Below are 12,844 nucleotides of genomic sequence, written 5' to 3'. Positions count from 1 at the left end.
GGGCATGCTGCTTGCCTCAGCTCATTCTGCGTGATTGCATACAATATCCAGAAGCAGGAACACATTCAATTGGTTTTTGTAAATTAAATTGAAAGATGCACAAAATAATAGATTGCGCGACTCGCAAAATCCATTCAGCTTTGTGAATGTTGTTGTGCAGTTGTCCGGGCGTGTTCCTTTACGGCCTACGGTAGGGTATAGTGAGGTGGCTTCTAATTGGTCCAGTTATCCACCGTGTGGACCACTGACGGTTACTGCCCATTCATGGAGAACTTTCCAAACTTCTGTGAGAATGTGCTGCGGCCGCCCTAGCAAGTGGCTGGTGTGTGTGTGTGTGTGTGTGTGTGTGTGTGTGTGTGTGTGTGTGTGTGTGTGTGTGTGTGTATGTGTGTGTGTGTGTGTGTGTGTGTGTGTGTGTGTGTGTGTGTGTGTGTGTGTGTGTGTAATTACCTAAGTGTAGTTACAGGATGAGAGCTACGCTCGTGGTGTCCCGTCTTCCCAGCACTCTTTGTCATATAACGCTTTGAAACTACTGACGGTCTTGGCCTCCACCACCTTCTCACTTAACTTGTTCCAACCGTCTACCACTCTATTTGCGAAGGTGAATTTTCTTATATTTCTTCGGCATCTGTGTTTAGCTAGTTTAAATCTATGACCTCTTGTTCTTGAAGTTCCAGGTCTCAGGAAGTCTTCCCTGTCGATTTTATCAATTCCTGTTACTATTTTGTACGTAGTGATCATATCACCTCTCTTTCTTCTGTCTTCTAGTTTTGGCATATTTAATGCTTCTAACCTCTCCTCGTAGCTCTTGCCCTTCAGTTCTGGGAGCCACTTAGTAGCATGTCTTTGCACCTTTTCCAGTTTATTGATGTGCTTCTTAAGATATGGGCACCACACAACAGCTGCATATTCTAGCTTTGGCCTAACAAAAGTCATGAACAATTTCTTTAGTATATCGCCATCCATGTATTTAAATGCAATTCTGAAGTTAGAAAGCATTGCATAGGCTCCTTGCACAATATTCTTTATGTGGTCCTCAGGTGATAGTTTTCTATCTAGAACCACTCCTAGATCTCTTTCTTTATCAGAATTCTTTAAAGATTTCTCACATAATATATAGGTTGTGTGGGGTCTATGTTCTCCTATTCCACATTCCATAACATGACATTTATTAACATTAAATTCCATTTGCCAAGTGGTGCTCCATATACTTATTTTGTCCAGGTCTTCTTGAAGGGCATGACAATCATCTAAATTTCTTATCCTTCCTATTATCTTAGCATCATCAGCAAACATGTTCATATAATTCTGTATACCAACTGGTAGATCATTTATGTACACAATAAACATCACTGGTGCAAGAACTGAACCCTGTGGTACTCCACTTGTGACATTTCTCCATTCCGATACATTGCCTCTGATTACTGCCCTCATTTTTCTATCAGTCAGAAAATTTTTCATCCATGATAGAAGCTTACCTGTCACCCCTCCAATATTTTCCAGTTTCCAGAACAACCTCTTATGTGGAACTCTGTCGAAAGCCTTTTTTAGGTCCAGATAGATGCAGTCAACCCAGCCATCTCTTTCCTGTAATATCTCTGTGGCCCGATCATAGAAACTGAGTAAATTCGATACACAGGATCTTCCTGATCGAAAACCATACTGTCTGTCTGATATTATATCATTTCTCTCCAGGTGTTCTACCCATTTAGTTTTGATTAGCTTTTCCAATACTTTCACTATTACACTTGTCAATGATACAGGTCTATAATTGAGGGGGTCTTCCCTGCTGCCACTTTTGTAGATTGAAACTATGTTAGCCTGTTTCCACACGTCTGCTACGATTCCTGTACACAGGGATGCCTGAAAGATCAGGTGTGTGTGTGTGTGTGTGTGTGTGTGTGTGTGTGTGTGTGTGTGTGTGTGTGTGTGTGTGTGTGTGTGTGTGTGTGTCTGTGTGTGTACTCACCTAGTTGTGCTTGCGGGGGTTGAGCTCTGGCTCTTTGGTCCCGCCTCTCAACTGTCAATCAACTGGTGTACAGGTTCCTGAGCCTATTGGGCTCTATCATATCTACACTTGAAACTGTGTATGGAGTCAGCCTCCACCACATCACTTCCTAATGCATTCCATTTGTCAACCACTCTGACACTAAAAAAGTTCTTTCTAATATCTCTGTGGCTCATTTGGGCACTCAGTTTCCACCTGTGTCCCCTAGTGCGTGTGCCCCTTGTGTGTGTGTGTGTGTGTGTGTGTGTGTGTGTGTGTGTTTGTGGCAGAAACGGAAATATAGGAGGATAAGTATGGAATGGAGAGAGACAGAAATGAGACGAGAAACAGACAGATGAACGAGCAGGTTGACAGGTTGTTAAGAGTACATTTATCCACCTTTACAAACTGCTGTCAATTTGACCAACCTAAAACAATGAAACTCGTTCCCACATTATTAAAGGGCCAGCTTGTTTTGCCCACCAATTTAAAAAAACAAATAACAGAACGAATGTCAAAGAGAAAACGTACATATTGCTTTTAATCTCGTTTTCTCCAAATATTTCATATCAGCTGGCCTGTCTGTCAAATATCCTGCTATTGTAACCAACACCCAAATACACCAGACTCAGGGTTCCCTGTGAAATTAATTTGGAATTTTATTTTCACTTTGAAAACTAGTTCTGTTCGGCTTCCACGTTCTTTCCCGCGCTTTTTTATTTTCTTTCCAAACGATTTTGGGCTGTGTTTTTTTCAGAGGTAGGAGTGCGTTTAATTTATTTTGGGATTCTAATATAACGTGATTATTTTTTCAGTGTGAGTTGGTTTGGAGTAGTTTTTTTGGTAATTTAGTGGAAGAATGTCTGAGCGGCACTTATTCTGACGAATTCATTCCTTTATTGTTTTTACACATCTCACATACCTACCACAAATATGGAAAACAGCTAATGTAATCCCAGTATACAAACAAGAGGCACTGAGCTACAGGCCAGCGTCCCTAACTTGTATACCATGCAAGGAGACGGAGAAGATCATGAGAAAAAACCTAGTAGCACATCTAGAGAGAAGGGACTTCCTGAAACACCACCAACATGGGTTCAATGATGGCAAATCTTGCCTCACAGGTTTAATAGAATTCTATGACCAGGTGACAAAGATTAAGTAAAAAAAGAGAAGGTGTGGGGCAGACTGCATTTTCTTGAACTGTCGGAAAGCCTTTGACACAGTACCTCATAAGAGGATGGTACATAAATTGGAGAAACAGACAAGAGTAACTGGTAGGGTGCTCCAGTGGATAAGAAAGTGCCTAATTAATAGGAACCTGAGAGTTACTGCGAGTGGTGAGACCTCAGATTGGCGTGAAGTCACCAGCGGAATACCACAGTGTTCTGAACTCGGTTCTATCCTGTTACTCTTATACGTAAATGATCCTCCAGAGGATATAGACTCATTCCACTCAATATTTGCTGATGATGCTAAAATTATGAGAAGGATTACGACTGAGGACAGCATGAGGTTTCAAGATGATCTGGACAAACTGAAGGAATGGTCCAACAAATGGGTGTTAAGAGTTTAACCCAAGCAAATGTAATGAAGAGATGTGTAGGGAGCAGGAGGCCACATACAAGGTATCATTTGGGAGATGAAACTCTTCAAGATTCAGAGAGAGAGAGAGAGAGAGAGAGAGAGAGAGAGAGAGAGAGAGAGAGAGAGAGAGAGAGAGAGAGAGAGAGAGAAAGAGAGAAGAGAGAAGAGAGAAAGAGAGAAGAGAGAGAGAGAGAGAGAGAGAGAGAGAGAGAGAGAGAGAGAGAGAGAGAGAGAGAGAGAGAGAGAGAGAGAGAGAGAGAGAGAGAGAGAGAGAGAGAGAGAGAGAGAGAGAGAGAGAGAGAGAGAGAGAGAGAGAGAGACAGAGAGAGAGAGAGAGACAGAGAGAGAGAGAGAGACAGAGAGAGAGAGAGAGAGAGAGAGAGAGAGAGAGAGAGAGAGAGAGAGAGAGAGAGAGAGAGAGAGAGAGAGAGAGAGAGAGAGAGAGAGAGAGAGAGAGAGAGAGAGAGAGAGAGAGAGAGAGAGAGAGAGAGAGAGAGAGAGAGAGAGAGAGAGAGAGAGAGAGAGACAGAGAGAGAGAGAGAGAGAGAGAGAGAGAGAGAGAGAGAGAGAGAGAGAGAGAGAGAGAGAGAGAGAGAGAGAGAGAGAGAGAGACAGAGAGAGAGAGAGAGAGAGAGAGAGAGACAGAGAGAGAGAGAGAGAGAGAGAGAGAGAGAGAGAGAGAGAGAGAGAGAGAGAGAGAGAGAGAGAGAGAGAGAGAGAGAGAGAGAGAGAGAGAGAGAGAGAGAGAGAGAGAGAGAGAGAGAGAGAGAGAGAGAGAGAGAGAGAGAGAGAGAGAGAGAGAGAGAGAGAGAGAGAGAGAGACAGAGAGAGAGAGAGAGAGAGAGAGAGAGAGAGAGAGAGACAGAGAGAGAGAGAGAGAGAGAGAGAGAGAGAGAGAGAGAGAGAGAGAGAGAGAGAGAGAGAGAGAGACAGAGAGAGAGAGAGAGAGAGAGAGAGAGAGAGAGAGAGAGAGAGAGAGAGAGAGAGAGAGAGAGAGAGAGAGAGAGAGAGACAGAGAGAGAGAGAGAGAGAGAGAGAGAGAGACAGAGAGAGAGAGAGAGAGAGAGAGAGAGAGAGAGAGAGAGAGAGAGAGAGAGAGAGAGAGAGAGAGAGAGAGAGAGAGAGAGACAGAGAGAGAGAGAGAGAGAGACAGAGAGAGAGAGAGAGAGAGAGAGAGAGAGAGAGAGAGAGAGAGAGAGAGAGACAGAGAGAGAGAGAGAGAGACAGAGAGAGAGAGAGAGAGAGAGAGAGAGAGAGAGAGAGAGAGAGAGAGACAGAGAGAGAGAGAGAGAGAGAGAGAGAGAGAGACAGAGAGAGAGAGACAGAGAGAGAGAGAGAGAGACAGAGAGAGAGAGAGAGAGAGAGAGAGAGAGAGAGAGAGAGAGAGAGAGAGAGAGAGAGAGAGAGAGAGACAGAGAGAGAGACAGAGAGAGAGAGAGAGAGAGAGAGACAGAGAGAGAGAGAGAGAGAGAGAGAGAGAGAGAGAGAGAGAGAGAGACAGAGAGAGAGAGAGAGAGAGAGAGAGAGAGAGAGAGAGAGAGAGAGAGAGAGAGAGAGAGAGAGAGAGAGAGAGAGAGAGAGACAGAGACAGAGAGAGAGAGAGAAAAAAAAAAAAGCTTGGGGGGTTGATATCACGCCAGACCTGTCCCGTGAAGCCCATATCAAAAGGATATCATCAGAGGTATATGCCAGATTGGCCAACATAAACACAGCCTTTAGAAACTTGTGTAAGGAATCATTCAGAACCTTTTATACCACCTATGTGAGACAAGTTCTGAAGTACGGAGCTACAGCATGGAGTTCATATCTCATCAACCACAAGAGTAAATTGGAGAAGGTTCAGAGGTATGCCCCCAGACTAGTACCCAAGCTGAGGGGTATGAGCTATGAGGAGAGACTACAGAAATTTAACCTCACGTTGCTGGAAGACAGAGAAATTAGGCAAGACATGATCACCACATAAAAGATTCTCAGAGAAATTAATAGGGTAGATAAAGACAGTTTATTTAACATAGGGGGCATACACACTAGGGGACACAGGTAGAAATTGAGTTCCCAAATAATCCACAGAGACACTAGAAAGACTGTTTCAGTGTCAGTTGCTAACAAATGGAATGCATTAGGAAGTGATGTGGTGGAGGCTGACTCCATACACAGTTTCAAATGTAGATATGATAGAGCCCAGTAAGCTCAGGAATCTGTACACCAGTACATTGACGGTTGAGAGGTGGGACCAATGAGCCAGAGCTCAACCCCCGCAAACACAACTAGGTGAGTACACACGCACACACACACACAGGGACTGCATAAATTTATTTGACTATCTATTCAACTTATCCCTGAATTTCATATGAATTTTTTGCTGGGTGCTGCTTTGTATTCAGCGGTGGCTTGGCCCCTCCTGCCGGCCGGCCTCTGTGCCCTCTGAATTCCACGCTGATTTTGGTCTGGGTATTTCTGTGAATAATGAGAATATTTTTCTGACTGCGCATTAGCCGCCGGGCGTACATGTATATGTATGCACGCACGCACACATACGCACGCACGAACGCAAGCACATTTGTGGGGGCCTCGCGACTGAGTAGACAGCGCTTGGGGATCATAGTCCTAATGGCCCGGTTCCATTCCCGGCGGAGGCGGAAACAAATGAGCAGAGTTTCTTTCACCTTGATGGCCTGTTCACCTAGCAGTAAATAGGTACCTGGAAGTTAGACAGCTGCTATGGGCTGCTTCCTGGGAATATGTGTATGAGAGAGAAATATGTATTAGATAAGATAAAAGAAAAATAGGGCAGGAATCAGTACATTAGACATCTGACGGTTAAAAAGGCGGGGTCCAAGAGCTAACAGCTCGATCCTACAGACACAAATAGTAAATACACAAACGCACAGTAATGGCGGGACCTAAATCCCTGACAGATCGATTAGGAATCGAGAAATCCCCCATTGTGGGGAAGGGAACCCAGTAGGGAAGCAAAATAAGTGGAAGTTATAGAAAGGAACTTTTTAACACAACATTTATGGTTGACACATGAGAAAGCGGAGGAGCTAAACCAAGCCTACTGGACGTGGTATCTCATATGCCAACTTTTTAACACAACATTTATGGTTGACACATGAGAAAGCGGAGGAGCTAAACCAAGCCTACTGGACGTGGTATCTCATATGCCAACTTTTTAACACAACATTTATGGTTGACACATGAGAAAGCGGAGGAGCTAAACCAAGCCTACTGGACGTGGTATCTCATATGCCAACTTTTTAACACAACATTTATGGTTGACACATGAGAAAGCGGAGGAGCTAAACCAAGCCTACTGGACGTGGTATCTCATATGCCAACTTTTTAACACAACATTTATGGTTGACACATGAGAAAGCGGAGGAGCTAAACCAAGCCTACTGGACGTGGTATCTCATATGCCAACTTTTTAACACAACATTTATGGTTGACACATGAGAAAGCGGAGGAGCTAAACCAAGCCTACTGGACGTGGTATCTCATATGCCAAGAGATGAAGTGGTGTATCATCAATACTCCTATAAGGAATATTACTTAAATGCACAGAGAAAAAAAGACAAAACCGAAGCCTATTAAGGACATTTGAGGTAATGCAAGTGATTACATTGAACATTAGGAAGCAAGACACTCCACAAGGCAAGCACATGAGGATCAACGGTGTGTTATATCTGGTAACACAAATAACAAACGTAATTTAAGACTTAAGGATTTGTGAAAGGTAAGACCTGAATAATTCTTGTTAGCAACACATTACTTTCAGGATGAAGTTTTTTCCAGGAAAAGTACTTTGGCAGATGTAAAGAATGTATTTGCAGTGAGTACCTACTTAATGAAATACTCTAGAAACACTGAAACACTTCTTAATATTATCACAATTAAAACAGCTTTTCAAAAGTTACTGGATAACCCAAAATGGTCATAAGTTCTCAGAGCTCTCTTTCTTTAGAAATTATTAATGCTAACTTTAGGACGTAGTTTCGATTTCACAATGAAATCACAATTAACGTGATGTATCAATGAGACAGTCAGTAGGAGCCGTGAGGAGGGTTCGAACCCGCTCACTTGGTACTCCCAAGCAAGCGCCCAGTACACAATCGCGCACCCAACCTAAACATCTTCCCTAGGCACCAAAGAACTATTTTGTGAAAATTTGCTTCTCCATTTTAAAGAATGAAGAACAATTTCTACTTATATTCTAGGCTGCATCACTTATGAACCCATCCCTGCCCTTGTGTGGCAGTGCACAATAGAAAGTTGTTTTCACATATCCACACATTAAAACATTGATTGTAACCGTGATATATATGTGCTTCAGCCTACAGTTTAGACCTATTGTCTTATGTATGACCCTCTGTCCTGCGTGACAGTGAATACTAGCATTAACCTCAATTTAATAAGACTATCAAAATCCTCAGATTAGGCAAAATTGTAATTAATTTTGTCAATAAAGATGTTAATAATAATAATAAATTTGTGAAAATTACAGGTGTATGGACTTGCGTGGCACAGTCGCCCTCTCTGTGCCTCCCATGCTGTCATGGGGATTGACATAATGGTAAAAAGAGGAAATATTCACAATAAAAACCAATAGAATAAGAGGGCATAGATGGAAGCTTGAGACTCAGATCAGTCACAGAGATGTTAGAAAGCTTTCATTTAGCGTAAGAGTATTGGGAAAATGTAATGAACTTAAGGAGCAGGTTGTGGAAGCAAACTCTACTCATAATTTTAAAAGTAGAGATATGATAGGGAAATAGGACATGGGTCATTGCTTTAAACAACCGGCGGGTAGATAGCCGGGATCCAACAGCCAATGCTCGATCCTGCAGGTAACAAACAGGGGCGTGCACACACACACACACACACAAACGCGATGCCTCCTTTCTGTAAGCTATGACGTGACTCCTGATAAGACCCTATTGCTCGGGAGCTGACTTGTGACCCCGCCGCAGGTACTGACCAACGGGACGCTGCTCTTCCTGCCCTTCTCCAGCGAGTCGTTCAGGGCAGCGGTTCACGCCTCCACGTACAGGTGTAGAGCTTCGTCGCCAGCTGGCGTCGTCCTCTCCCGCGACACCCACGTCAGAGCAGGTATGTTGCTGGCCGCTCACTCTCACATGTGTATGTGGGTCTCTGGCTTTACTAATTCTCTACACCATCCAGATATTAGCTCTTGGACCCCGCCTTTCTAACCAATCCATTATTTCTCGGTAATATCTATTATATCTGCTACATATTTCTCTTTAACACACGCACACACACACATCCCCAGGAAGCAGCCCGTAGCAGCTGCCTAACTCCCAGATATCCAATTTACTGCTAGGTGAACAGATGCATCAGGGTGAAAGAAACTGCCCATTTGTTTCTGGGAATCGAACCCTGGCCTTTAGGACTACGACCCCAGATCGCTGTCGGTTCATCCGCGAGATCCCCATATGTATGTGTGTGTATACTCACCTATTTGTGCCTGCATCTTCGAGCGTTGTCTCTTGGATCTGTATGTGTGTGTACTCACCTAGTTGTACTCACCTAGGGTGAGCTCTGGCTCTTTGGTCTCACCTCCCAAATGTCAATCAACTGATGTACAGGTTCCTGGGCCTACTGGGCTCTATCATACCTACACTTGAAACTGTGTATGGAGTCTGCCTCCACCTCACTTCCTAATGCATTTCATGTGTGTGTGTGTGTGTGTGTGTGTGTGTGTGTGTGTGTGTGTGTGTGTGTGTGTGTGTGTGTGTGGGCGCGCGTTGTCCTCGAATCACATATTGAAAAGCATTTATGGTGGCAGCTGTGTAGAGTGGCGGGCGGGTAAACCCGATACGATAGCAAACTATGCTGTCCATGTGCTCTTTCAAACTCGTGATTAATATTTCAACTCGCAGTTCAGCACGATTTAAAAATATATAAATTGTATACAGACTAAATATAAAACATAAATACCAAATTTTAGGCACAATTATATAAAAAAAGTATATATGAACAATGCACAAATTCCAGTTGTAAACAAAATTATTTGCAAAATGTCAATAGGAATAATAATTCAAATCTTTGTATATAATCTCTCTGAGCCTACACAACATATTTACAAAATATCAAACAGACGAACTATTCAAATAATTTTTATATTTTTTGGTTTATTTTAAAGCTTATAAAGTTTCTCTCTTGTGTTTAAGATTACATTTGATGTCAGGTGTACAAAATGGAAGTAAATGTTAGATGGGTGTGAGCGAACACATGTGGAGATAAGGGAAGACATCATGTCCCTTGTGTCACCCTGGAACTATTAGAGGCAGAATGTATCATCCAGATCATGTATACCGCTCTATATGTATCCTGTTTAAACATTTTTTCTAAAACCTTTGTGTAAATATTTTTTTGCATAAATATTAGTCTGTATAAATATTAATTTGAATATGTATTCTTGTATATATGTATTTTATTGTATGTATCCGCTTGGATCTCGTGGTCTACTTGTAATGCTTGACTACATCCGTATATGTGTCTCGCTGGCTCTCTTCCCCCCTGCCATTCACGCACCAAGGAAGTAATATGTCCTGCCATAATGTGGTCAACAAGGCGGCTCAGCCCTCCAGTGTGGGATGAGTGGCACCAAGGAGTTCCTCCACTAGGATGATCTCGCTTGCCCTCCGGCCTCACCTGTCACTCAGGACAGCGCCGGTTTGAACGTCTCTTTAAAACGCGTTTGTTGAACTTTCTGGTAGAGTCTTGCGTCTTATGAGATTACTGTGTTATTAACAAATGCTTGTCGGTCACACTTAAGGTTTTACTTAGCGATTGGTAAGTAATACAACCCACACACACTAAATAATGTTGTAAATAACGAATTACAAAAAAAGTCCACTCATGGTTGTCAACCAACAACCTCACACTAAACATAGAACAGACCTACTGTATCTTATTTCGAAGCAAATCATCAAATTAAATTCAGCTTCAAATAAACAATGTTAACATCAGCAAAAAAATGAGGGAAAGCTCCTTGGCCTATACTTAAACAGACTCAACTTCAGCACCCACATATAACACAAAAAAAATTCTCAAAAACGGTTGGTATACTTTCTAAAATCAGATATCATGTTCCAAACTTTACTCTCCTCTCATTATACTACGCGCTAATCTATCCCTATCTTACATAGGTTATCTGTGTATGGGGTTCAACCACTGCAAACTATCTCAAGCAAATCATCACTCAGCAAAAATCTGCTATCAGAACAATAACAGCCTGTTTTCAGAAAACACAGCCCCTCTGTTTAAATCCTTAAAAATGCTAAACATATTCTCACTCCTCACATTCTCTTGTGCTATTTTTCATGTACAAAACCTTGTTCCTAAATGCAAATCCTGATCTGAAACTCTTTCTTGACAGATGTAATAGAACCCATAATCATCACACCAGAAATAAATATCTCTTTGATATCCCCAGTCAAACTAAATCTGTGTAAACACTATGCAAATAAAGGAACGTAGTCTATGGAACTCCCTAACGAATTAAAAAACTGTCCATTATTCAAAAGTAAACCAAAAAGTACCTAATGTCATCCTTACAGTTTCCTATCTAGTGATTCAAACCCGCACTATTTTGTGCCACCCCGTCTCCCCCAATATATGTGCCTGAGCCATACAACTTCACCATTGTAATCACTGCTATCACTTATATCACTATCACAATCGACTTGAGAATGGCCCAGGACGGACCGAAACGTCGTCGTCCCTTCAACTCCTAGTGTGTGGTCTGGTCAACATATCACTTATATCATGGTTATGTTGAACGCAAATTTTACTACACTGTACTTTTGATAAAGCTAAAATGTACCTGTTGATAATCCTTAAATTTTGTTATAATGTACCTATTAATTTTCTTCAAATTGTCTTACAATGTACCTGCTAATATTCTTCAATTTGTGCTATAAATGACTTACTTAATATTATCCGTTAGATTAAAAACCTGCCCCAAACGTCATGCGTGTTAGTGGCTTTGCAAGAATGTAAACACATCAATACTCTCATAAACCCAATGTACCTTTTTGTATATATAAATAAATAAATAAATAAATAAATAAATAAATAAATAAATAGATAAATAAAATGACCCTGATAAAAGAACTTCAGGCTGCCCGCACTTCTAAAATACTGATTATGAGGAAGAAGAATATTTTGCAAGCACAGCAATCCCACTCCCGCCTCACACCCCTTCCCTGGGGCACCTGCACCCCCATGGACGCACTCAATCCTCAAGGAGAACCCATTAACAGCACACTCCCCTCCCAACGGACCCCAGCCCCCCCCCCCCCCATCGTGGACTGATTGAACATTTTTACCATTAGTCCGTCGGAAGACATGACGTCATCAAGAGTCTGGTACACACTGAATCTCTGTCTGTCTGTCTCTCTCTAATCTGCTTAGGCAGATATAATTACCTATTGTTCTTCTATCCTCTTCGATTGTTATTATAGTCTTTTCCTCCTGTCATTCTCCTCCTGATTCCTTTCCGTATGCATCCACCTCCTCCTCTCTTCATCTTTCTCCTCCTCCTCCTCTCCTACACTTCTTCCTCCTGCTCCTCCGTCATCTCTTCGTTATCATCTTCCTCCACCTTCCCCCGTTCTTCAGCTCCCTCCAGCGTGGCGAGCGTGACCAACCCACATACACGTCGGCTGGGAGCGTGTCCAGGCACTCTTGCGGGGAATAAATGCAAGGAAATCACTCGCCCACAATAGGTTGAGATCAAGAGAGAGACTCCGCCCAAACATACCCAGACCTGCCCAGTATGTGGTGCACCAATACGGTACAACCACCCAGACCTGCCCAGTATGTGGTGCACCAATACGGTACAACCACCCAGACCTGCCCAGTATGTGGTGCACCAATACGGTACAACCACCCAGACCTGCCCAGTATGTGGTGCACCAATACGGTACAACCACCCAGACCTGCCCAGTATGTGGTGCACCAATACGGTACAACCACCCAGACCTGCCCAGTATGTGGTGCACCAATACGGTACAACCACCCAAACCTGCCCAGCAAGTGTTCCACCAACATGGTACAACCAGCCATACCTGGCCAGCAAGTGTTCCACCAACACGGTACAACCAGCCATACCTGGCCAGCAAGTGTTCCACCAACACGGTACAACCAGCCATACCTGGCCAGTAAGTGTTCCACCAACATGGTACAACCAGCCATACCTGGCCAGCAAGTGTTCCACCAACATGGTACAACCAGCCATAC

At 42.9% G+C, this 12,844-nt stretch overlaps 1 protein-coding gene and 1 long non-coding RNA gene across 9 annotated transcripts in view; one reads left to right on the top strand and one right to left on the bottom strand.

Moving 5' to 3' along the window:
• The window catches only part of LOC123768506 (cell adhesion molecule Dscam2), a 125,103-nt gene that overhangs the window by 9,522 nt on the left and 102,737 nt on the right, over positions 1–12,844 (top strand). For all 6 annotated transcript variants that reach the window (XR_011230493.1, XM_069336376.1, XM_069336374.1 and 3 more), the window contains exon 2: positions 8,548–8,686. Coding sequence is in view for 5 of the 6 variants with exons in the window: in XM_069336376.1 (XP_069192477.1) it covers positions 8,548–8,686 (139 nt within the window). In the remaining variant the exon portion in view is untranslated. The remainder of the gene's footprint in view (positions 1–8,547; positions 8,687–12,844) is intronic.
• LOC123768507 (uncharacterized) overlaps positions 1–12,844 on the bottom strand; it is a 100,843-nt gene that overhangs the window by 69,673 nt on the left and 18,326 nt on the right. The window lies entirely within an intron of this gene.

The sequence above is a fragment of the Procambarus clarkii genome, chromosome 35 (genome assembly GCF_040958095.1).
Source record: "Procambarus clarkii isolate CNS0578487 chromosome 35, FALCON_Pclarkii_2.0, whole genome shotgun sequence".
NCBI lineage: Eukaryota > Metazoa > Arthropoda > Malacostraca > Decapoda > Cambaridae > Procambarus > Procambarus clarkii.
This window is presented reverse-complemented; position numbering and strand designations above follow the sequence as displayed.